This window comes from Miniopterus natalensis, chromosome 2, assembly GCF_054644295.1.
Source record: "Miniopterus natalensis isolate mMinNat1 chromosome 2, mMinNat1.hap1, whole genome shotgun sequence".
Lineage (NCBI taxonomy): Eukaryota > Metazoa > Chordata > Mammalia > Chiroptera > Miniopteridae > Miniopterus > Miniopterus natalensis.
In genome coordinates this window covers 6,925,118-6,949,795 of record NC_142082.1, presented here as the reverse complement: position 1 = coordinate 6,949,795, position 24,678 = coordinate 6,925,118, and the positions used below count along the sequence as shown (strand labels likewise).

The window sequence follows — 24,678 nt, the reverse complement described above, 5'->3', positions numbered from 1 at the left end:
AACTATTTTTTCTTTTATTTTTTTAACAGACACGTTCAACATTATGGGCAACATTCTTAAAACCTTAAGCTTCAGACTTTCAGACATTCAAATACTATGGTCCCCTTTTCTTGATGTGGGAGGTTTATTCCACTAGGAAAAAAAATGCACGGTAGACAACTTAATACATTTTCACCAAATCAAAAGCAGTACAAAAGTTTTAAGACTCTAGAGAACTACACACCGTACCTAATGTATCATTAAAAATAGAAGACAGTATTTTCTTCGGCAAATAAAACAGCATACTGGTATGCTGTTAATGCATATCTTTTAATGTGTACTGTCATAAGTTATTTACAACTTCTACTTGTGTGAAGAGAATGTAAATTTTCTGCAAAACTGGAAAAAAGCAATACAAAATTTGTGAAAGCCTGTTTATATTATACAAAAGCCAGTTTTTCTCTTCCAACCCAGATACTGTATACAGTGATATTCTGCACATATTATAGTAATTCTTGAGGATGTTTTAATGCTGGAGGTAAGTTTACAGGCCTTGATTCCTCATCAAGGAGCACTAGGTCTTCTATCTCACTGCCTCTGTACTTCCTCTTACATATTTTTACCACCACCTTTTTCTTGAGAAATAACTTTAATGCTTCTCTGGATGCAACTGCTTTTGCATTTTCTTTGCTTTTTCCACAGCCAGTGCCCAAATACACAGACTTGCATCTCAATTCACAAACAATACTTTCTTGAGAGCTCTTATTTTGAGGCAGATCTGCCAGTTCTTTTAGTGGGACAAAAAACACATCCAGTGTTGCTTTCAGAGCCTCAATAGCTGCGTTTAGAAGCTCTCCGTGATTCACACTAGGACTAAAGCCACCAACAGCCACCAGCTTCCACGCCACCGTTTTATACAGTCTATTGAAAAAAGGTTGCTTCTGTTTCACATCTTCATTGGTTAACTTGCAACAAGAGAATTTGACAGAACTCTCACTTGACTGGGAAGTACTTTTAGAAGGCAACTGGGATGTGCTAGTCTGAGAACTACTCTTAGAAGCCAGCTGGGACACACTTGCTAAGGAAGTGCTTTTGGAAAGGAGAGATCCACTGGCCTGTGGGCTGCTCTTGGAAGCTAATAGTGATGCAGCTACCTGTGAAGTGCTTTTGGAAGTCAGCATTGATGTATTTGATGTGCTGCTCTTGGGAGTTAGTAAGGATGTGCCTGATGAGGAACTGTTTTTAGAAACCGATGATGAAACATTTGCCTCTGAACTGGTTTTGGAAGTTAACCCACTTGAAGCTGTCTCTGAACTAGGTTTAGAAGACAACAGTGGCAACTCTACTTCTGAGCTTCCTGAGGAGCCCAACAAGGGCACCTCAATCTCTGAGATGCTTGGAGAAGCTGAGACTGAAGAGCCTTCCAAAGCACTCTTTTTAGGTGACCCACTTTGCTGACTGGAATCTGTGGACTGGGTCACATGACTATTCACACTGGATTTCAACAACGAAGAAACAAACGATGCTGAACCATGTTTATCTGGGGCTTCTGATTCAGAAGCTTTTCCAGACCCTGCCGTTGTTACCTGAGAGGAAACGCTGCTGCTGCTGCTTTGGGAAACAGATCGATCTCCATCACTTGCAGAGCTACTCTGATTCGAGGGGGCAGAGCTCCGAGTGGCGTTCCCACTACTCTCTGATTTGGTAGATGACCCCGTACATGCTGAGCTGTTTTCCTGTTGAGCTGATGCATGTTCTGTTTTGGCAGAAATTTTTGCATGATCTTGCTCAACTGCAGAATTGTTTTTTCCTTCTATAACTCGTTTTTTCGTTGGCTCTTCTACCCCTTCTAAAAAGAAGGAAAACAGATATGAGACTAAGTCTACCCCATACACATCAGCTTAAAATATATAAGACAGAAAGACATTCATTAAAATAAAGGCACAAGGCAAAAATATTTCAGGACCAGTAGTTTCTTTAAAACAGGTGGAACAGCCCTGGTCAGTGTAGCTCAGTTGGCTGGAGTGTTGTCCAGTACACCAAAAGGTCGAGGGTTTGATTCCTGGTCAGAGTACAAACCCAGGTTGCAGGTTCCATCCTGGGTCAGGGTGCTTGTGATCGGCAACCAATTGATGTTCCTCTCTCCCCCCCTTCCTCTCTCTAGAAGAAAAAGGTGGCCTTCCCTGGCCCCTTAATTAAAAAACAAACATGCCCAGCCAGGCGTGGCTCAGAGGTTGAGTGTGGACCTGGGATCCAGGCGATCGGGGTTCGATTCCCAGTCAGGGCATATGCCCAGGTTGCAGATTTGATCTATGCCTCTCTCATCATTGATACTTCTGTCTCTCTCTCTCCTTTCCTCTCTCTGAAATCAATAAAGATATATTAAAAAAAACAAAAACACACAACTCATTAAAAAACAAACAAACGTGGAATAACATCATTAACTTCTTAAACAGCATCAAATATCATTAATTTCTAATATTAAAAAATCAACAACACAGACATTTGACACCTCAAAATCTAAAAGCAGTGAAACTATCAAATTCAGAGCCGAAAACACACACACAATTTAGGTTTAACATTTCAACTTAACATTATACAGTGGAACATAACATTATTCCAGCTCGTTAAAAATTAATAACAATAATTCCTAATTACATAAAACTTATGTTCTAAACTCCTATGTATGTTCACAGCTATGATCTGCTAACCATTGCTACTTGATATCCCTCTTTTCTTCACCTTGGCAACCAGTTCGTCTCTTGTTGTATGGACTGGAGCATCTGTCACTTTGATGCCTTCGGCCATACTAAGTATTTTATCCATAACTTTTTGAGGGTACCTGGAAAAGAAGGAAAAGCCACTCTTAAATAGGCCGCAGGAACGGCGTGTCCTGGTTGCAAGTGTACCAACCTCCGGGAACCGCTTCCAGGAGCCTCAGGAACGAGCGCGCCGGCGCCAGGGAGGCGGGTCCCTCGGTACCGACCCGAACCTCCGCGTCCGTGCCCCGGAGCGCGGCCGGCCGGCCGGCAACCCCGCCGCGCCCCCACCCACCGTGGGCACCTACGGCGGCGCCTCGCGTCGGCTTCCGGCAGGGCCGCCCTTCTCACCCCAGAGAGCGGCGGGTCCCGCGCTTCCCGCGCTTCCCCGCCCCGCAGCCGGCTCCGGGCCTCAGGCCGCGGCCGAAGACAAAACCCGGGGGCGCGTCCAGGGGGCGCGTCCTCACTCACCGGCACCCGAGGAAGACGTGGTTGGCCCAGGCCATGGAAAAGGAGATGAGCTGCTGCAGCTGCCGACTGCGGGTCCCGCTCTCGGCGTCGGCGGCCTCCTCCGCGGTGTCGGAGGCGGCGCCGCCGGCGGGGGCCAGGTCCCCGGCGTTGCGGAGCAGGAACTCCCGGCGGTGGCGCCAGTGTTTGTCAGTCTCGCCGTCGCAGCGCAGCGCCTCCACCCAGGCGGCCGCCCGCGGGTTCTGGCTCAGGTACTCTGACACCTCCTGCGCCATGTTGGGCCCGCAGGTCGCCGAGGCCGCGAGCAGACGCTGCACCGGGGCAGAGGCGGGCGAGCGGCCCTGTCACTGCGGCCTGCGCCGGCGGCCGTCCGGAGAGCGCCCCTCGGGAGGGCCAAAGCCCAAACAACAGCGCCCGGAGCAGCCGAACCGCCCACTTCCGCCCGCCGCCGGCTCCTTCCCTTTTATAACCTCGCCGCCGCCGAGCGCCGTGCGTCCTTCCGGCGCGGCTCTCCCAGCACGCTCTGCGGCGCGCGAGGTGCCGCGACGCCGCGGCCGCGGCCGGCGGAGGGGGGCGGGGCCCGGGGGAGGGGAGGCGGTGCTCTCGCCACCCGCCCACCACGGGCGGGCGCTAGTGGTCGCCGGGGCGGCTGGACCTCAGCGCAGCCCCCGGCGGGCCGCTCGCCTTTGTGACGCCGCGCGCCTCGGAGCCCGGAGGCCGGGCCGGGCGGCGGGGCACGCGGCCTCCTGGCCGCCGGGCCCGGGCGCGTCCCGGGCGCCGCGTCCCGCCGGCTTCGGGCGGAGCCTGATGAAAGCCCGCCTCCACCTTCCGGCGGTCGGCCGCCGCGCGGACCGCTGCCCGGGACCCGGCGGGCGCGGCGCTCGGAGGCGGCCCGGGGCCGGCGCGCTGGGGAAGCAGCGGTCGCGGTGCGGGGAACGCGGGGTAACGAGGAGCGCGGGTCGCTGGTGTCCCGCGGTCACAGCCCGAAACTCGACCTCGCCCCGCGGTCCGACCGGCGACCCCTGCTTCCTCCCGGGGTGGTTTTTGAGCGAAACTGCGCCTCGCGGGGACGCCCTGCATCCGTTTCCTTAAAGACGGACCCGCAGCCGGACAGACGGCCGGAGGGGGCGCGGAGCCGGCCCTTTCCCGCGCCCCAGGCCGCTCCCTCGGAGCTGCTTTTCTCGCTTTATAAGGCCCCGCTTAACAGCGGCCACTGCCAGCGTCGTCGTCGTATGTTCCCAATTTCAGGTCTATGCGTAATTTAAGAAGAATAAGCTAGAATAGGCGCTATGTAACAATGTTAAATTGTGAAAGATCTCCCTTTACTATATGTGGATTTTTATTTTAAAATGCTTGAACCAGAATAAGCAAGAAAAAAAACCGATCATTTAGATAAAATTAACAATTTTTTAAAAACCATGTAATTTATACAGGGTAGGGCAAAAGTAGGTTTACGGTTTATATAGAAAATAACAATAATTAAGACAATAGACAAGAATAAACTCTGTGTTTTGGGAACTCACAACTGTAAATCTACTTTTTTACCCCACCCGGTATACAAGCTGGAACAATCAAAATGCAGCTATTACATGAAAATCGTCCACTTTGCTGCCATGCCAAAAGAGACTTCATAAAAACAGAGATACACAGAAATTTTGAAATGTGGGGTTTTATCTCTAGTTTTGCTCTTCAGGGAATATTCCTGAAACTTTGGAGGGGTGAAAGGGTATGGAAATCCAGCAGTTTCAGACTGGAAAATTTTATGGTCTTTCCCTTCATGAATTCTTTGACATGGGGGAGATAGCAAGTACAATAATCGATGACTACATACCTAGATGATATTCATGTTTTGGGATTTTTTTTTAAAGAATAGTTTATTTATTTTAAGGGAGGGAGGGAAGGAGGGAGAAAGAGGGACAGAGAGAAAAACATCAATGTGAGTGTGAAGCATCTCACCCCCTGCAACCCTAGTACGCACCCCAACCATGAATTGAACCAGCAACCTTTTGGTGCAGTGGACAACACCCACCTGTCCAAGCCACACCCGATATAATAAGAGCAATATGGTCTGAAAGCTGGAGTTATTATTTGAAAGGACCAGGTGCTTAAGAGAAAAGATATATGTTTGGGTTTTTTTATTCCTATAAAGTTGACTTTGCATATAAAGATTCAGGGCATAGACCATGGTCCACAAAGTTGGGAAGAACAACATTTATTTTTTATTTTTATTATTTTAAATTCTCACCTGAGGATATTTTTTCCATTGCTTTTCAGAGTGGAAGGGCAAGAGAGAGCGAGAAACATGGATGCGAGAGAGACACATCCACTGGTTGCCTCCCTCTCTCGCCGGGACTGGGGCGGAGCCTGCAACCAAGGTACTTGCCTTTGGACGGAATGGAACCCTGGACCCTTCAGTCTGGGGCCAACGCTCTAACCACTGAGCAAAACTGGCTAGGGCTATTATTTTTTAAAGGCCTCATCATAGGGAACAAATTTCTAAATTCCTTTTTGGTCTGGAGAGATTCAGAGAGAAAAGATGAGACGATAACTTATGAAAATCAGTGGGGGTTGAGGGGGAAGGATGGATGGGGTGGAGGAGGGAAGTGTTGGCTCTGCCTGGACCATTTAGTTTTATGTTAAGCCTTAACATTAATAAAGGTCAATACATTTGCTTGCTGCTGTGAGAGTGAAATCAACATGTAAATGAAACATAGGATTCCACTGTCCAGGCAGGCCTCGTTTAATTGCATTTCACTTTATTGACAGATACTGCATTTTTATCAGCATAGAGGCAAGACTGCAACTCCCTGAAGGCTCAGATGATGGTTAGCATTTTTTGACAATAAAGTATTTTTAAAATAAGGTATGTATATTGTTTTTTTAGATACAATGCTATTGTGCACTTAATAGACTATAGTATAGTGTAAATGTAACTTTTATGTGTACTGGGAAGCCAAAAAATTCATGTGACTCACTGTATTGTGCATTTGCTGTATTGTGGTGGACTGGAACCAGACCTGCAATGTCTTAGAGGTATGCTTGTACCTTCTTTTCCTGTGGCATTAGTGGTTACCTCAATTTTGGAAACACTCCTTGGGCATCTACTGACGTGAAGAAGTAGAGAACTATGGACTTTCTCTACATGTTTACAGATTCTAGTTTGATTAATTTCAGTTGAAGTTGACAAAAATTATGATTTAAAATGGTTTTTGCTTAAACAAAAAGGGAATTTCTTGGCTGTTACTGATGGTCCGGGGAGTAGACTGTGGGCTCCAAGTACTCAAACAATATACTGTAATCAGGAAGCCTTTTTCTTCTCATCTCTACATTTTGCTTTCTTTGTATTAGCTTCAGTATTGGGCAAGCTCTTCCTACATAGTGGCAAGATGCTTCCTAGTAGCCCACGGTATATGTCCTCCATCAGAATTTATTTTTTCCGAGAGTTTCTGCCAATGTCCTGAAGTTCTGTTAAGAACCCATTGGTTTTGTTGGGTCATATATGTATCCCTTAAATAAACACTCTAACCAAAGGTAAGAAGTATTCTGATTGTACAGATCTGAGTCATGGGTCCATCCTGACAATAATAAAACATCTGAATAGGGTCAATATCATGTAAGGAAAATAACAAACTCAAAAGTTCAAAGAATTTACACTTGAGGAAATGGAGATATGGCCAAGTGAACAGAAAAGCCACCAATACCAGAAAAGATTTTGAGGAAAAGGTGATAGTAAGTAGTTTCAAATGGCATAAGACGGTTCTCCTGTGGGAGCCAGGCCTATTAGTATGACTGCCTTTTTCTCCACATTTTAGCCAAAGTGATAAAACCTTTTCATAGTGCTTCTTATGTTTCTTTATATAGTCAGATGAAGACAATTTTGTCTTTTTAGTCTTTGTGTTCCTCCTAATGCCAACAAGATGAGGTATTATATTCCATCCCTTTGTGAAACTTCACCTGTGCCTGATCCTAGAATGTGGGAGATTTAAGTCTGGGAGAAAGATACAGGTGGAGATCAGAGAAGAGTTATTATTTGAAGAAATACATTTTAAGTTCCCATAAAATAACAACTTGATCCTGGCTCTTCAGAATCATGGGAAGTTAGAGCTGGAAGGAGACCTTAAGACAATGTTTATTTTATAGATAAGAAAACAGAGCAGTTGAGCAATTGCCTGAGGTCAGTTGGCTAGTGGGAGAGGAAGAGAGAATCCGAGGGTGTCGTCTGCTGACTTGTGGTCTGGAATTTTGTCTCCTGACACATTTTACTCCTTGGTGAAGTTTAATGAATTGGCAATTTTGATTAACTCACAAGATGTTGTGGCTGCAAAAGAAATAGGAACTGAGCTAAAACTTAAGTCCAGCCACCCTGGCCACTATGGCTCAGTTGATTGAGCACCGTTCCATGCACTGAAGGGGTGCCAGTTTGATTTCCAGTCAGGGCACATGCCTGGAAGCCAGTTTCCGGGGGAGGGGGGGATGCAGGAGGCTGCCAGTCAATGTTGCACTCTTACATTGGTATTTCTCTCTCTCTCCCTCTCCCTTTCCTCTCTCTCTAAAAATCAATTGGGAAAAAAAAACCCTTCAAAACTTAATTCCAGGCACTATAGATTACGACAGTAATAATCCACTCAGTTATCGGGCAGTTGGGAAACTAGGAGTAGCAAGGATAGGAAATTTGTGTCTCTTTGTACCCAGAGCTCCAGTACACAAATATGTGATTGCGTAACCACAAAACCAGCTCAAAATGGTCCTATCCTGTTTAAAAATATCTTGAGTTGATTCTCAGAGATAACAGACCACAACCTCAGATCATGCAGCCAGAGCATGCACAGATGAGAGCACTTTGACCGCCAGCTGCATCCAGGGCCAAAGTCTTGTCAACCCCCTCCCTGAACCAAAGGTCCAGAGCATAACCTTCAGAAGCAAAGAGTGCTGCCCAGGAAGATCTGGTGTTGACGTCCCTTTACCATAAATGGCCAAGTTCCAAGATCCTTCAATTAAAGCTTGCCCACTTAAAAATAATTAATTAATTAGAAAAGAATCTTTCCCCACCAGTACTTATGCATACCTCTTCCTCCTAACCCCTTAAAACCCTTAATCTAGTCCAGCGAGCAAGATAGATTTGAGCTACCATCAAGTCTCCTATCTTCTTGGTTGGCGCCTTCTCGATCAATAAACCTTTCCTTACTCCAAACTCAGTCATTTTGAATCTTGGCCTTCGAAGCGTTGGGCAAATAAACTTGGGTTTGGTAACAACTGCCTTGAAACTACAGGCAGCGAAGGAAGTAGAAAGAAATGTTCTTACAGGAGTCTGGGAAGCCAAATGAGAGGACAGTACATCACTTAGCTTAGTTAATAGTATTGATTTAGGAGTCAGACATTCCTGGGTTTGAATTCTTGCTCCATGTTATACCACCACTGGGACCTTGGGCAAATTATTTAGCTTCTCGAAGTCCTTGTTTTCTTACTTGTAAAATGGGGATAGTGGCACCAATGAATTGTAAGGAAAAAAAATAGATCATGTGTTTAAGAGAACAGGTCAGTACTGGTACATAGTTTACACTCAATAAATAAACTTTAGAAACACGTTTTATGTTTTTTGGCAATGATGCAGTTGTAATAATTAGTTTTTTGGTTTATGTAAATAATGTCTTTGCAAATGAGCTACATTCAGCAGGTACAAGTCTCAGCCCCAAAACTCAAGGTGTGCAGAGAGTGTTTTTTTATGACTGAATTCTTTTTCTGTTTTAAGGTCCCATTCCACAAAGGGGGGAGGGGGACCCAGTTGCAGTCCACTCAGGGTTTCGAGTATCCTTACCAGGGGGCTTGTATAGTGTTGAGGCATGGGGGCTTAAGCTGGGAGAGAAGGGGAGGAGCTCCCAGGCATCCCTTGAAATGGCCATCTTCCCTCTCAGGTTTTGGTCCATGGAGGTCCCTATGGGCCGCTGCTTCCTCACCCCTGTGGCCGAGCCTCGAGGTCAGAGGATGCTTCGTGCTATCCCCTTGCCCCTCTCGGGCAGGGTGAACCTTCCATTGCTTGTGCCATGCTGGGAACACAGGTGCTCTCTGCGGCCCTCTCAGGTCCACTGGCTCAGACACCGCAGACATTTCTCATCTACTCTGCGTGCCATGCTAGGAGGAGGGGCTCTGCTGGGAATGGGGCATCGGCCACACCTGGCTCAAGGATCCCTCAAGCCAACTGTGGTTTCCATCGTTTTCCCCACCCCTCCTTCTCTTCCTTCTCCCTCTGAAACTCAGGCTTGGGGGTAAGGATGCAGACACGGGGTACTCCACAGGGAAACACCCAACAGTCAGTTCTCTTGGTTCCCTCGCCTCCCCTTTCCGTTGGAGAATTTCTCATCTGGATAAGGGGTAGCTTGGTTCTTTATCTTCTATGCCCCCACCCCCCGTGGACTTTTGACCTGTAAAAGTCAAGACTTTGTCTCTCTTGCCTTCTACATTCTGATGTACCTTGCAAAAGGTAGTGACCACGGAACACCTCCCATCTCAAGTACTAGCCAGATGCTTATAGAAGTTAAGCCACCTCTGGACTCCCCTGAGGAAAATGGGGAAGGGAGGGAGCATCTAGCCTAATCTATCAAAGCCCCCCCAGTTATTAATACTAGAAACTAATTTTAATTTTAATAAGCAATTTCTTTAACTTCATTGAACAAGGAGTGTAGGCTTGTTATAAATTTGCAAGCTCATGAGGAATGTGGAGGAATATGGGTTAGTGGAGTGAGTCATTCCTTCCTTCTCTCATTCTAGCGAGTACTTGTTAACTAACTCCCTGCCAGGGTCACACCAGTCAGACCAGTGTTCTGAACTATAATTGGGGAAATAAAGCCGAGGGACAGATGTTCCCTAAGTGGTCTAAACATTTTAAAAGAATGTGCTGGAAACCTTTGATGAGCGACCAAAAGCAACATTTAAAAATCCCATCTTTTCTCCCCTATGCAACTGTTGGTTGAATAGGATGAGTTTTCAAAAACCTCCATTAATTGTAAGAAAAGAAACAAAGTAAGTGTTTTTCTTCTCACCAGGGAAGGCAATTTTGATGTTAAACACCTCATTGGTAGTGGTAATACTACGCAGTTAATTTTAAAGATGGGAACAAAGAAAGTGTTCCCGTTCTCACTAGGGAAGCCGGTTTTAAACACCTCATTGAGGGGAGCACTGCTAGGCTCTTTTGGGACTTGATAATAGCTCCTCCTAAGTCCTCAGCCCAGTTTCCATCCCGCCTGCTATCGAAGGCACAATTTCTCTCTTTCCTGACAGAGTGTTAAGGGTGTAGCGCAATCCAATTATTTTTACAATGCTGAATCCAGTGGAAATGAATTCAGGAGCTCACTCCATTGATTCCAGCGGTCTCGGCGCGGGGAAATTGATTCCACTGGGCCTTGATGCAGAGAGAAGAGCGTGGGGAATTTTTATTCACCTTTATTTATTTTTCCAAGCCAGCGCTTAAGAGGATCAGAATGCTCCTTTTATCACTACCGTATGAAACTAGCACTAGGAAATAAGAAAGGAAAAAACATAGTTATGTTTCCTCCAGAGCCATGAATTCGCTCATTATAGTGGGATGATCTGATGGCACTGTCCGGGAAATACGTGGGGGCAGCAGACATTAGTGGAAGACTTCAGCTTAGAATACAAGAGGAGCTACAAGTGTTGGGACTGTCCCACTGCCCAAGGGGAGGGGGGGGGCGCTGCGGTGGCCTCAGTGGCTCTGGGTCGGTCATAGGATTCTGGACAGAGGGTCACTGTTGGTTGACCTGAAAGGCAGAGATCACAGTGCTCTGGTTATGGGTTCGGAGAGGGAAGCTGTAACATACCCATTAAAAAAAACATTTGGGAATTACTCCAGTTCTGTTACAACATCATAGATTCAGAGAATTCTATTCCTGGCAGACTCAGGGATCACTGAGGCTGTTTCCTCATTTTTAGGAACTTTGGAGGCCCCTGAGCAGTGCCCAACACTGATTTCCAGGCTGGCATTTTTTTCTCCAGTCCTGGTTTCCAAAGAGAAGAGTTAGCAACTAGCCAACTTGAAGTCCCCAGTCAGACACAAAGAAACCATCACTTCCCGGGTACAAGTTGATCTATGGTTAACCTCATGCTGGGAATTCACAGTGCCTGAAAAAGCAAGGAGAGAATAGAGTACAAACCCTCACAGGGCACACCGTCCATCTGAAGTGACAGCAGCCGCCTAATGTGTCATGTCCTTCCCTGCACCTGAGCGCCTGGCAGGGACACGGACTGCCCTGAGATCCACAGCGGAGCCAGGAGCCCAGCAGGAGGAGGGCAGGGTTGCTGGGAACTCGCCTGTAGTCCCTTCCTTTGGGGGACTGTCGCATTTAGGAGCTTCATTCCTACTAAGGCATCCTTGAGTCTTTCTGTCAGTGACAAGTAGGGTTCAAACATGTTAAAGGGAATTTTTATAAAGGAAACATGGGACATCAATAAGGCCAAATGCTCTGGAATTGAAATCTTAAAAAAACGAAAGCAAGAAATAGAAAGTCTATTACTCTATTTCTGTTGGTCGGGAAGAATGTGTGGGATAGTACGGTGGCTTTTCCCGAATCAGGCCGTTTTTCCCGGTGCAGTGTCTCTCTCCCAGCACAGCTGAGAGCAAACTTCAATGGCATCAGATGTTAATGCAGTTTTCTGTGAACTTGGTCGCATTCCTGTCTGTAGAACCTGCTCTTGGATGTTTCAGTTGTGTGCCCCCCCCCCCCCCCCCCCGGGGTGACAAGAGACTTTCATCCCTTCCCCTCACTGCCCGGCTCTCGGGAATCCCAGGGAAGTTGCCCAGGGCTCCGGGCTTTAGTCCTTTATTAGCTTCCGTCAATCTGTTTAACACTCCACTTCAAGCCTCCTTTGAAGACTCACGAGTTTTTCCGTGACAGCGAGTGTGATAGGCCCAAAAGCAGGTGCAAAGGACATCTCACCAAACAAAGCCTCCTTCTGAAGCCCAGGTTGGGGCACTTCATCTCTCCTGGCCTTTCTCGCAGTCTCGATTCAGCTGGGGACAGAGGCAGTGGGAACAGCTAAGTATTCCTAGGGGGTTGCACTCAAGTCTCCTGAGCCCCACTGAGCAGTCAGTGAAACCTCAGGCCTGCTCCTGAGGGCGGAGAAAGCCATCTTTCCAGACCATGGAGCCCTTTGTCCTAGGACCAGGGAGTCCCCTTCTCCTGCTCTCCCACCCCACAGCCCAGCCCTGCCCACGCAGAATGGCTTCCAAGACAGGGCGCCTTTTCTGCTCCCCAGGGAACCCAGGGGCAGCCTCACTCCTGTGCTCAGGGCACAGGATAAGAGGCTGTGGCCCAAATCGCCTCAGACCTCACAAGGGAATCCTAAGAACAGGCCATCAGTGCCCTTCTAGATGCCCTGAGACAGTAACCTTAGAGCTGCTGTGACTGTGTCCACAGGAGGAGGCTTTGATGGGAAGGGACCCACTAATTTGTACCATCTCATGACAAGAAATAAATAAAAGCCAAAGCTCTCTTTCTTCATCTGGAACCTGGAGAGATTGGGCCAGAACACCCCCCGGGCTCCCTTTCTCTGAGGCTGTAGGGTTCTAGGTGTAAGTTTGCTGGTGGAAGGTGTAGGCTACTTGGGGCTGGGAGGGTAATAAGGAGATTGGCTCTGCGTGGTCCTTTCACTCACCCCAAGGTGATTGTCTTGAGGGCACCTGAAAGGGTATTGGTAGCCTGTGTCCTTAGGATTCCTATGAGGCCAACCAACCCAGAGCCCAGACCACCGCCTGCCTCCGTCCCTGAGCGCTCACAGGTGGAGCCACCGCCCCTGCCCTAACCTCCCCGGGGCCAGGCACCAGGCAGCTATACATCTTGTTCTTACTAACCAACCCCAAACCTGCCTGCCCGCTGACCCTGCCTGGTTCATTTCTTCCCACAAACACCATAATAAAGGCTCTTTCCCATGCCTTCCCCTTCCTCCTCCTGCCTCCTGACCCTGGTGCTTCCCCAAGTGGTCCTGGGTGGCTGGCATGCCCCCTCCTTCTGGGAACTGTGAGTGACAAACTGTCTTTCCCATGGCAGTCTCACCAGACCTGAATTAAAATAAAACCTCATTTTAAAACATCACCTTTCGTGTGATCCCATTTTATCTCTTAAAAACCTATAAATACACATTTATTTGTATGTGTTTCAAAAAATTAATGAAAAGATATGGAAAGAGATACAGAAATTGTTACCAGTAATTACTTGTAGGGAGTAAGGAGGTGTATTCCAACCATTGCAGGATGGGAGGCAAAGATTATTCATACTACTTTAGGCATTTCAATAGCAAGAGAATTTTACAAGGTGCATGTGTCACTTTTGTAAGGGGAAAAATATATATATATATATATGTATATATATATATATATATATATATATATATATATATATATATATATACACACACACACACACACATCTTTTCATTACTCTACCCTCATCTCACGTCCTTTCCCTTGTCGCTCCTGAGCTCTGCACAGCCCAGCCTGGAGTTCTGCGGGCCGCTTGGGGGCCTCCTGGGCCGCATCTCTGGATGACAGCTCTCCCCACAGTGCTGCAGACCCTTCCACCCCCATAAAAATGCTGAAGTCTCTAGTCTGCTGAACGCCCCACTCTATATCTTCGACATGGTAGGATGATTGCTTTTTTTATTACTTGTAATAATTTCAATGGGATCACCAGCCGGGAGAGAATGTAGGATCATAAAAGCTTGGCGTTCTGTTTGCACAGTACGTCCCTGAATCCGTATTGATGATCCATCATCCTCTCACACCTGTGAGTGTGATTAGGTTGGAATGGCACCCACAGTGAGACAGGGTGGGGAGGAATAGCCTGCCTCTGATGGAGACTCTCGAGCTGCAGCAGGTTGGACCCTGGAAAGACAAGGACTCTTCAGTTGCCTGGGGCCACAGGGAAATTCAGTCCCACAGGCTGAATGCAGGTGGAATATTTGGAGCCCATCTGCCTGGACTGCTATAAAGAAATTCCCACGGACTGGGTGGCTTGAATAACAAACTGTTTATTTCTCACAGTTTTGCAGGCTGGGAAGTCCAAGATCAAGGTGCTGGCAGATTGGGTGTCTGGTGAGAGCCTGCTTCCTGGTTCTGTCTTCCAGCTGTGTCCTCGCATTGCAGAGAGGAGGAAGGGAGTCCCTGGGGCCTCTTGTAAGAGCACTAATCCCATTCATGAGGGCTCCACCCTCATCACCTAATCACCTCCCTAGGCTCCACCTCCAAATGCCATCATATTGGAGGTTAGGTTTTAATATATGAATTTTGGGAGGAAGGACATATACATTCAGTTTATAGCACATAGTAGGCAAGCAGTTTGTGGGGAAAGGGCGGGGGCTTCCAATACAACTAATATCCCATCAGACAGCAAGGCAGAGCAGCAGGGTCTCCGGGGCAGGTGGTTTTAGGGCGTCCAGTCCAGTCAGGCAGCCTGTATGAGAAAAGTCTGCGCAAGTTCAGGGCAAGCAACTACTCCTATGTAGGATCATAATTTACTCACCAATGTTTGTGGAGCCCCTTCCCTAAGCCTGGGGACGAGGAAGAAGCAAGCAGCCCTCCTGGTGATGGTCTGCATGGAGCATGGAGCAGTGCCCTGCACCACTCTGCAACGTGGCATGATAGAGTGTGGCTCCGAGCACACAGACAGGATGCTACAGACCAGCCATCAATGACAGTGACACCACGCACCAGTCCTGTGACCTTCAGGCAGCTACTTAACCTCTCCAGGCCTTATCGCGCTTGCTTTGAAAATAAAAATAATGAGGCCAGCTCATGGGGCTGTTGGGGCATTGAGAGAAATAGTACCATGCACTGAGCAAACACTCAGTCACTTTACAGAGGGCTTCCCTGTTTGCGCCTGGCCCTGAGTGGCTGGAGAAGGGGACTGGCTTTGCTGTCCACTGAGTGACTGGCTTCGGAGGCTGGGCTATGAGACCTTTGGAGACTTGAGCAGCTCAGACTACACCAGGTCCATTGGCCTGGGGCAGTTCGCAGAAATGATTTAGAATATTGCAAAGGGGAAAAAAATGTATCTAAAGCTCCCATTGAACTTGCCCATATATGTGCAACGAGAGGGAAATAACCATCTCTATGGCTCCCAGGTCCTCCCTACAGTGGCAAGAAAGTAGTGTAGAGTGGAAAGAAAATGCTGACAGGGCCTTTTGTCAGTGAAGGGTTGATAAATAATAGTGTTATGTTTATCTGGCCCCTCTGATCTCAGGATTTCAAAGAAAGTTAGACAAATACCATGCAGCAGATAAGATTTTTCTTTATCTTCTAGATGGGAAGTTGGAGGCACAGTCAACAGGCTGAGAGTAACAGAACCAGGACTGTAATCGAGGTCAGGTGCTTGGAGTGAGGAGGGATGTCACAGGCGCGTCAGTGCCGTGGTTTCCGAGCTTGAGTGTGCGTGGAAACCACATGAGAACATTTCTCTCAGTGCACATCCCTGGGTCCCACTCCAGGAGATCCTGATTCAGAAAACCTGGGCGTGGGCTCTAGATTCTGAATTTTAAACTGGACTTTCAGGTGCTGCGTTTATCGCACTTTGAGAAACACTGGTCTAGTGGAGAGTCAAAACCATGTCTTCTGTTTGAGGCTTGGCACCTGAGGACCAAGAATGACATCTCTAGGCATTTTACCCAGGGATAAAGTTTATAAAATTTGTACCACAAAATTTTGTCTTCTGGGGAAGGGGTAGAGCCTTGACAGAATACACACTCGAGTGTCTTAGGCTAACTTAGTGTTTATGAATGAAGCAAAGCTGATTTCTCCTAAATGTGAGGCTGTCCCCTACAGGGCAACGCAGGAAACAGACCTGCAGCTGCTCCCTCCAGGCATCCCTGGGCCTGGCCATGTTGTAAATGGCTTGGAGTGGCAGGTGGGGGGGTAGTGCTCACCTCTTCTAGCTTCTGGTGGCTTCAGCTACCCCTCTGCATCACTCTAATCTCTGCCTCCGTCTTCCCATGGCCTTCTCTTCTGTATATCTCAAACCTCCGCCTTTTACTCCTAAAACTGCCTGACTACTATGGCAGTTTTAAAAATATACATTGTAATATATGACATTTCAAGTCTCTACTCTCATTTTTCAAACATGTCTTCCAGGTGAACTTGAAAGTCTAGCATATGAGTCTCATTTTTGACAAGGTCCACTACGGCCACCAACATCCACTACCACCCTGGACCTCATCTGAGATGTTGAGTCAAAGTCAATGCAACTAGAGTCCCATCAGGTCGTGGGGCGCATAGAAATTGGTTTGGGAAGAAGTGCCAGGCCACACACTGAGTCTTTTCATCCAGAAAAATGGCATGTCTTTTCATTTGGATTAGATCTTTATATTCCGCCTTCTTCCCCCTGCCACCCTTGGACTGGTGTAGGAGGGGTCAAGAAGCCAGCGCTCCCCCCAGTCAAGGCAGCTCTGCATCCCCTTTTGTTGTGGATAAAGGGCGAACCGTCGGGGCCGTCCTTGCCCTTGGAGAGGCTTCCCTGATGCTCGGTTCTTGGTCCACCCTCATTGTTTCTCCCCAGAGCACATCAGGTCAGCGATGGAAGGACCTCCGCACCCCTGTCACCCTAGAACTTTAGCTTCAGAGGGCACGCAGGGTGCACTGTAAGTAGAAGGCTGCATGTGAGACTTCGGCTTGGAACCCATTTGACCAGTTTTTACTCTTGCTCAATATCCTTTGGCTAGTATTTTATTTAGAACTTGGGCATCTGTTGTAAATGATATTGGTCCTGTGTGTGTGAAGTCATGATGAGATTTGTCAGATGTTGGTACCAGGGTTACATCATATTACCTTCCATCGCTGACCTGACGTGCCCTGGGTTCGTTCACTTGCTCTCATCAAAGCCCCAAAAAATGTGAACAGGAGTTTGCAGCCACGAAATTAAGGGTTTATTGGGTGAGAAAATGGCGCCAAGCCCAGAGTCACAGTTAAGCTAGTGCTCAAAGACCTGGCTCCCCGATGGCTTCCAGGGCGTGGGTTAATAGGGGAAAAATCATTAATCACCGTGGCTAAAGGAGCTGGAGTTGTGAGCTCTATTGATTGGCTGGGGCCAGGGTGGGAGCTGATTGTTGTATCAGGCCCTGACATCAGCCCGGGCTTGTTGTGTCTGGTTTCGTGAGGGTGTAGTCTGTAGGGTCAGTTCAGCTTTCCTGGGCCTGGGGCTGGAGTCAAGATGTTATCTTTAGCTCGACTGCAACTCTGTTTCTGTGGTCAGCAGACCTGAGGCTGTGTTCTTAAGACTGTTTGATACTCACCGGAATCTGATGTCCTGAGAGCCTAATAATTAGGAAGGGAGTGGACGGACAGAAAGAAGAAAGGGCCATGTTAAAGCAATGGAGTCGCTGTGCGGTTACCGTTACAGTCGCTTCAAGAAATAAACTGGGAAGCTTTTTCCCCCCCTTTTCTGTGCACTTGGAACAATCGTAAAGCATAAGCTATTAGTAATCACCTCTCGATCTGGATTCAGTGTGTTTGTGCAAAAACAGCACCGAAAAGGAGCAATTAGAAATACTGCTCAGGGGTGGTCTCCTGGCCTGGCAGACAGACCAGCCTGTTACCAGATGTTCGCCTTACGAAACAGATTGCGTCTCCACCTTCCCAGCTGGCTTCAGAGGGTAAACTCCACTGACCTCCTGCTCGCCTGTCAGAATTCTGCAGAATCCTCCAGGATATGTCCAAGCATCTCCCTGAGCGCTCTCTCCAGGGCCACGCTCTGGAATGCAGAGGAGCACCGAGGGGCAGGGGCAACGGACCCCAGGCCTCCCAGGCCTCCCAGGCCTCTGCATCCCTTCGTTTGCCAGGGTTGGGGGCAGCGAGTGAGAGTCTGACTCAGAGGCAGCAGCATCTGTATGCATGGAGGGCAGGTCATATTGTGCAAGTGCGGAGTTTCATTGCTGGCTTTAAAAATAGTGTTCACAGCCTGCCTTTAAAAACGGGGAGAGGGGGGCTGTAAGATGCAAGGCAGTCAGGCTGTGAATCCAGCTTTCTTTATCTTTGCAGAGAGGCGGTTTCATTTGAAAGGTTTTATCACCAGCAGCTTGAGAGGCTGCTGCAGTCACTACTCCGTGGTGAATGGGGCTGGAAAGTAATAAAAACCTCTCCCTGCTTTTTAGCTGCACCTGCGCCCGCCAGATCCGTGAGATGTCACGCACTGTGCGGGCGATGAGAATAAATGGAGGGAGAACAGGAAGCCCAATGATGGGGATAGCCACCCATCCGTGTCTGTTCACCTGGTTTGAGGGCAGAAAGTCGCAGTCTCCGAGTCGGTGTCACCGGTGGCCTGTGCCATAGGCTGGCATGAGCTATTTTGTGACATGACACTTTCTGGAACTGCCATTTCCCAAAACACAGTTACCAAAAACAGAGTGACCTCTTCAGAGAGGTTTTTTTCAGAATGCATCACCTGAATATCTGTAACCTTGTTTGTCCCAGCTCCATCATAGGTGAGAAACCCAAGATACGCCTTAAATGCCCCGGGCTCCTGGCCCAACACCGCTCTCTCCACTCAGCACAGCTCTTCTGTGGTTGAAAGAAAGTCTGTGGCGAGGGCTCACCAGGAGCGAGTCCCTTAAACACCACCATCTGAATTCAGTTCTCTCTCCAGGCACCGAGAGAAGAGGCTCAGGAATAGAAACCCTCCGCTCCCCAGAGCCCACATCCAGACCCGCGGGCACCCAGGGCTCGGTGGGTGAGTAACGCAAAAGCAACTCAGGAACGGGCCACACCCAAACCAATGGGACAGTGTTAGCAGGATAATTATGTCGTCCCAAATCCAGCCTCTAGCACCAGTGACAGTACCACCCGCGGGAGGTTTACTGTGTACACCTGTGCCCACTGTTTTGCAGGATGATTAACTGAGGTATCAATTTATGGCTTTCGTGCTTCTGTTCTCCCTGCCAGTTTCCCCCCTTTGCCATCCCAACTTTTGGCTCCCTTGCCTCATGTTGGAGATTGTGGGAGATATTTCTTTAGGGGCATAGGACATAGTTGGAGGTCTTTGGAGGAGAAGAGTTGGAAGGTGTCAGAGTGATAAGAGGTTTGGAGAAGTTCCCTCAAGGTTGGTAATAGAATAGAGGCTTGAGAGGATTCTGCGAGTCATAAGACAAGCACTGTCCCATCCCCCCCACCCCCAGCACCCTGGGGAAGAGGAGGTGTAGGGGAGGGAAAACAAAAACCTTTCCCCCTCTATCCTCTTAGAGTCTGTAACAGGGGCCTGTGAATTAAACTGACAAAAGACGGGTTAGCAGGAGAAAAGACATGCAATTTTAAAATATTTTAAAATTTATGTGCCCGTGGCTTCACAGAAAAGAAGTGAAAACCTCAAAGAAGTGATCAGACATGGGGGCTTATATACCATTTTAGCAAAGGAAGATGAATTGTGGAGAAGGCACCCAAGATCGGGTTTAGGGTTTCGGGGGATAAACTGTGGGAAGGTCATGAGGAAATAATGGAAGATGAAGGTGGTTAGTAGGTTTGTGTATTTGGGCTGCTCTTGCTCTGGCCCCTTGTCTCCCATGAACAGGGCTGCTCTCATTCTGGGACCGGAGAGGGTCCTGCTTTCAGGCAGTTCAGGGAAGGGCAGAGAACGCTTCTGGGGGTGGTTGATTCTCAGTTGCCTTCAGCTCAAAACAATCCGTATGCCAAAGTGACATATATTGGGGTGGCATATTCTGAACCTTTCAGAGGAGTCCGGTAAGGAGGCTAGACCCTGCACCCAGGAGGCTAATGGTCTTCAGGGACCAGGCTTGGGCATGGTGGATCTTAGCGGTGACTCTCATGGACTAAGGCGAGAGGCCCAACCCTGGTTTTTTTTGGACACTGCAGATATGCCAGTGATTCTTGTGTGACCTAGAGATGGGAAGAGACCCCAAACATGACTGAGATTGGATTTCTCAACACACAGGCAAGCCGACTTCTATGATTTAGAAAAATTCAGAAGGTGGCATTTTTATTCTCCACATGTTAGAGTAAAATTCATTATCACTATCTCATTAAAAACGATTCTCTTATGAAGTAGGTATCATCTCCATTTTGAAGAGGACTTGAGCCTGAAAGGGGTGACTCAATCACAGCTATTAGGGTGGTGCAGGGAAGGGTTGCCTTCCTCCCTGCCTCCTACTTTGCATAATTGGTTATGGAGTTTTTGTTTTTGAATTTGGCTAACTTTATTTTGAAGTAGTTTCTCCTGAATTAGTTTATGAGAAATTGAATTCATCTCATAACACCCACTGTACAGATTGATTTGGTCACCTCAGCTAGAGAGCAAGGTTCCTTGGTGGAGAAAGGGATTCTGTTTCCCCAACAGGGGGAAACGGGACAGTTAAGGTGTCACTGTTTACACGCCCCCAAGCTCACGTGCTCTCGACCACGCAGGGAAGGGAAGTTCAGGCTCAGTGTTATTAAAAAACTTTAAAAAAAAGAAAAGAAGCACCCGTAAGAGAGGGCTTTGTAATGGTTCGGTAACTCAAACAGAAAAACCTTTGATAAACCCCCGGGAGAGCTTAAATATTTCTCGTCTCTCACTGCCTGAGTAGGGATGGCTGCAGGTCAACCATGAAACCAGATGACTGATCCCACCAGCATCAGTGACGCCCTAATCCTGCAGGAAGGAAGTGGGGTCTGGTTTCCACTGTTGCTATAAAAAACCAGGGCTTTGTTTCTCAGGATTGCTCCTCTAGTGGCTGTAACACAGGGCCGTTTGCTTTGGCAGGAAAATCACCTTCCTGAAACAAAGGGTGGTTTTACCGAGGCCCTGTGAGCGCGTGTGATGTTCCCCCCTAATGCCACTGGGTGCCGCTGAAGGAGCCGGGATGGCGAGGCCCCGGCTTCCCGCTTCTGTCACCTCTAAACTGGACGCTCCAGCCACTGAGGCAAGGCACACAGGTGAGGAAAGAGGGGCCAGCGCCCCTCCCAAAGCTGGACAGTTGCTGTTTTCTCCCTCTTATATAAAGAAGAAATAAAAGGTTATTTAGAAAAGCCGTTTTTACTTGAAAATGCTGTTTTTATTGGTCTGTAAAGGACTATCTGTGTAAGGGTGCAAATGCAGCGTCAAGGCAGGCCTCGGGGGGCCTCGGAGGGTCCACATGCCTCCCCGGGCTTCCTCAAGGCCTGCTGTGCTGGCCTATGGCCGCATCCCAAACCGCCCAGAGCTTACCTGATGTTAGCATTGCACGCTCCGTACTCCTTGGGTTAAATGGTTGCTGAGCGCAAGTTCAGGAGTAGAGGACAGAGACCCACCTTTTTATTTTTTAAATCCTCACCTGAGGATATGTTTATCGATTTTAGAGAGGGCAGGAGGGAGAGAAACATCTATCGGTTGCCTCCCGTAGGCTCCCCTACCGGGGATCGAACCCACAACCTAGGTATGTGTCCTGAACAGGAATCGAACTGGCAACCTTTCGATGTACAGGACTGTGCTCCAACCAACTGAGCCGCCCCTCCAGGGCCAGACCCCACCCCTTGATAGAAGGACTACCAAAGAACTTGGGACCGTGTTTTCAAACAGCACAGCTAGGAAACTGGCTTCACCCATTCTCTTGGCTCCTTCCTTGCCCCCCGTTACTCTCTGCCTCCACCCTTTAAAGTCAGGGCCGAGTGGGGACCGTCCCTAGAGCTGAGCCCAGGAGGATGTGGCCTCACGCCCGCCTGTCTTTTCCCGACGGTAGGACGACTTCCCCTCAGCCGAGGCTGCACTTGCAGAGGAGAGGAAGGCTGCTGGTAGTTGGAGCAGCGCTCCTTCCAGGAGCGTGGAGGGGAGGGCAGGACTGCGAGCTGGGAGTTTCGGGGAGTGTCGAGGTGCTTCAGGCAGCCCCGCACTTCTATTTGGGGGCCAAAGGAATGATCTGAGTGGAGGGAAGAGAGGTGATCGGAAGAGCTGGAGCTGATGAGTCAGTGTTTCTGAGAGGCCTCGGCCTATGGCCCGCGCTGCAGGTCCGAGCAGAACTCCTGCCTCCACTGTGACTGTTAGGGGTGGACTGTTATCATTGGAATGAGTTTAAGCTTCTGTTTCCTGTTCTTTTATTGTGTTTCAGAAGTAATAGAAATCAACGGTGACAAGGCCCAGGCAGTGCAGGCTTTTTTCTCTGAGGTTGGTGACAAGGAAGTAAGATGTGCCAACGAAGGTGGACATCTGTCTTCCATCGAAGCCACCAATCTACCTCACGGATGCTGCCAAGCCACTGTGGGGGCAACGAATCTCACTCCAGTCCCAGACCAGGGTCGAGCCCATGACCTTGAGTGACACGGTACCTGCCACAGCCATTCTGCGGAGAGGAGAGTGGTAGCCGGTCAGTGGGTGGCTGCTTCCAAGTCCGGAGGTGGTGAAGGACATCAGTGTGCGGAGGACGGAGGACCGAGGCCCGTAGGGCGAGAGGCTCAGTGCCAACAAGCACAGTCGTCTTCCCCTCGCAGGCACTGAGTGACTTTCTTCCTCACATTCCCTCACCCTCCCTTCTGCCTCCGTCAGACCAGGGGCTCTGAACGGCCTTCACCCGCGGAGGGTTTATAAAGGTCAGTGAGCAAGGCGAACCATTGTCTTAGAGGAGTTTCTACCCAGAGGGACAAGAGAGTCCAGAGATGTCCCTGGAAGTCAGCTTGGGGTTCAGGAGTTACTTCTTTGGGGACCTCGTCCATCTCTATTAAACACTTACCAGATGGGCTTGCGAAGAGTCTGTCATAGGTGTGTTTCAGGCTCCTCGGAGACATCTCAGCCTGGAGGATTGGGAGATTTCTCTGGACTTTCAGCTGGTCCTTGATGGATGGATAAGATTTAGATAATCAAAGAGGAAGGAAGGGGGGGCCCCAGGGGAGATGGGCAGGAGATAGACAAGAAAGGGGACCTGCGATGAGGCTCCTCTGGCAGCGGGAGAGCACATACTCCAGGGTCCCACCAACCTCGCTTCAACTTTTGGTCCCATTTTTTTAGTAGCTTTGGCAAGATGCTCTTTACTGATTTTTGAGAGCGAGCGAGAGCAATCCGTTGTCCACCTATTCATGCATTCTTCAGTTGACTCCTGTGTGTTACCTGCCTGGGGACTGAACCCGCAACCCTGGCATAGCGGAATGGCCTCCGACCGAGTCCCTCAGCGGGCAGCTGGAAGAAGCCCCACGGCTTTACCGGGGGGCCTTCTCCAGGGCCCCGACCGCCCTTTCCCCCCCGGCCTTTTCAGCCCACTGTCCTGCTTCCAGAACCCTGGCCGGAAGCTGAACTGCCTTTGAAACCTGCCCCTGCGCGTTAGCCGGTCACTCTTGCTGTAGACCCTCTGCTACTGCGTCGCGACAGCAAACTGGTAGTTCCTGAGCCACCTGTCGGCTTCGTTTCAAGACTCTGAGATTCTTGAAGGCAAAGCTCATGTCTTATTTTATTATTTTAATAAGATGTCTTAGTGATAGCTTATGTGTCCTTGTGTTTCCAGGACCAAACGGAACCTGATTAATCCCTAACTGCCCAACGACATTTCTTGACTTCCAGAGTATCCATTCCATGACTTGTATTTTATACCTCCCTGGCCTCACCCATCCTATTCCTAGATATCTGCTCCTGAGAAAACCCACTTTTTTAGGATTCACACTGGGAGTCCTGAACCCACAGAGATTCTCCAGCTATTTGTCTGTTGTAAGAGCCCGACGCATTTATAAAAGGGATCTTGTCCAGCTCCTGAACATGGCAAGAGGGACACATCTAGGAGGAGCTGATGGACACAAGGCCAGAAGCCCATTCCGCAGCCAGCCCGCAGGTCAGGGGTCGTGCCTTCAATCAGTCCCCAGATGGCCAGCACGTGCAGGTGGTGGCCGTCGTCTTCAGACGGACAAGAAGGGCAGCAGGGAGTTCCTGTGACAGGAACTGTGTACATGTTATCTCATCTGTGTTTTATGACTGTGTTAATACACTTGAACATAAATTTTTGTTGATTTATAATAATCATGCTTGCAAATCAGGAAGATTGGTGTCAAGAGAAGGAATTTCCACCCGGCCGGGCTTTGCTCAGTGGTTAAGCATCGACCTAGGATCCAGGCGATCAGGGTTCGATTCCCGATCAGGGCACATGCCCGGGTTGTAGGCTCGATCAATGACTCTCTCATCATTGATGTTTCTATCTCTCTCTCCCTCTCCTTTCCTCTCTGAAATCAATAAAGATATATTAAAAAAAAAAAAAAAAAAGTTAAAAAAGAAGGAATTTCCAAATTTGAAAACAAGACTTTTGGTATATCCTATGCTTTTGAAAAATCTATAGTGATGGCCAAGAGCTATGTTTTTATTGTGCTATTGAGATGTGTCTTGACTTTGTGGAGTAGGATAGTGCTAGAGTTATACCAGAGTTAAAATTCTCCGTGTAACACTTCCTCCTTCCCGAGGAGCTTTATAAGAAGTAGGGTAATAAAGACATTTCCAAAGTCTTACTTATTCATGGCCTTGCTCCCCAGCCAAGGATCTCAGAG

General features: G+C 48.5%; 1 protein-coding gene and 1 long non-coding RNA gene across 3 annotated transcripts; one reads left to right on the top strand and one right to left on the bottom strand.

The window, feature by feature from the left end:
- CDKN2AIP (CDKN2A interacting protein) lies at positions 1-3,561 on the bottom strand. 2 transcript variants are annotated; one of them, XM_087814073.1, is made up of 3 exons: positions 3,210-3,561; positions 2,691-2,821; positions 1-1,828 (listed from the first exon to the last, which is right to left on the bottom strand). In XM_087814073.1, the coding sequence occupies exons 1-3, from the start codon at positions 3,479-3,481 to the stop codon at positions 483-485; spliced, it is 1,749 nt and encodes a 582-aa protein (XP_087670199.1). In that variant the 5' UTR covers positions 3,482-3,561; the 3' UTR covers positions 1-482. The 2 variants fall into 2 exon arrangements, with proteins under 2 accessions (XP_087670199.1, XP_087670200.1); XM_087814074.1 differs by having other exon boundaries at positions 1,743-1,828; positions 2,722-2,821.
- A 1,614-nt stretch (positions 3,562-5,175) lies between these two features.
- LOC107541292 (uncharacterized) lies at positions 5,176-14,375 on the top strand. Its single transcript, XR_001603608.2, has 3 exons — positions 5,176-6,069; positions 13,695-13,854; positions 14,257-14,375. It is a non-coding gene; the product is annotated as an uncharacterized LOC107541292 (long non-coding RNA).
- Positions 14,376-24,678: the final 10,303 nt, after the last annotated feature.

Bases quoted from the DNA above. Each gene is read 5' to 3' on its own strand.
- CDKN2AIP (XM_087814073.1), bottom strand. From the start codon at position 3,481: ATGGCGCAGGAGGTGTCAGAGTACCTGAGCCAGAACCCGCGGGCGGCC. The intron at 2,822-3,209 runs GTGAGTGAGGAC...CTTCTTTTCCAG, and splicing joins CACGTCTTCCTCGGGTGCCG to GTACCCTCAAAAAGTTATGG. The intron at 1,829-2,690 runs GTTAGCAGATCA...CCTTCTTTTTAG, and splicing joins AGGGATATCAAGTAGCAATG to AAGGGGTAGAAGAGCCAACG.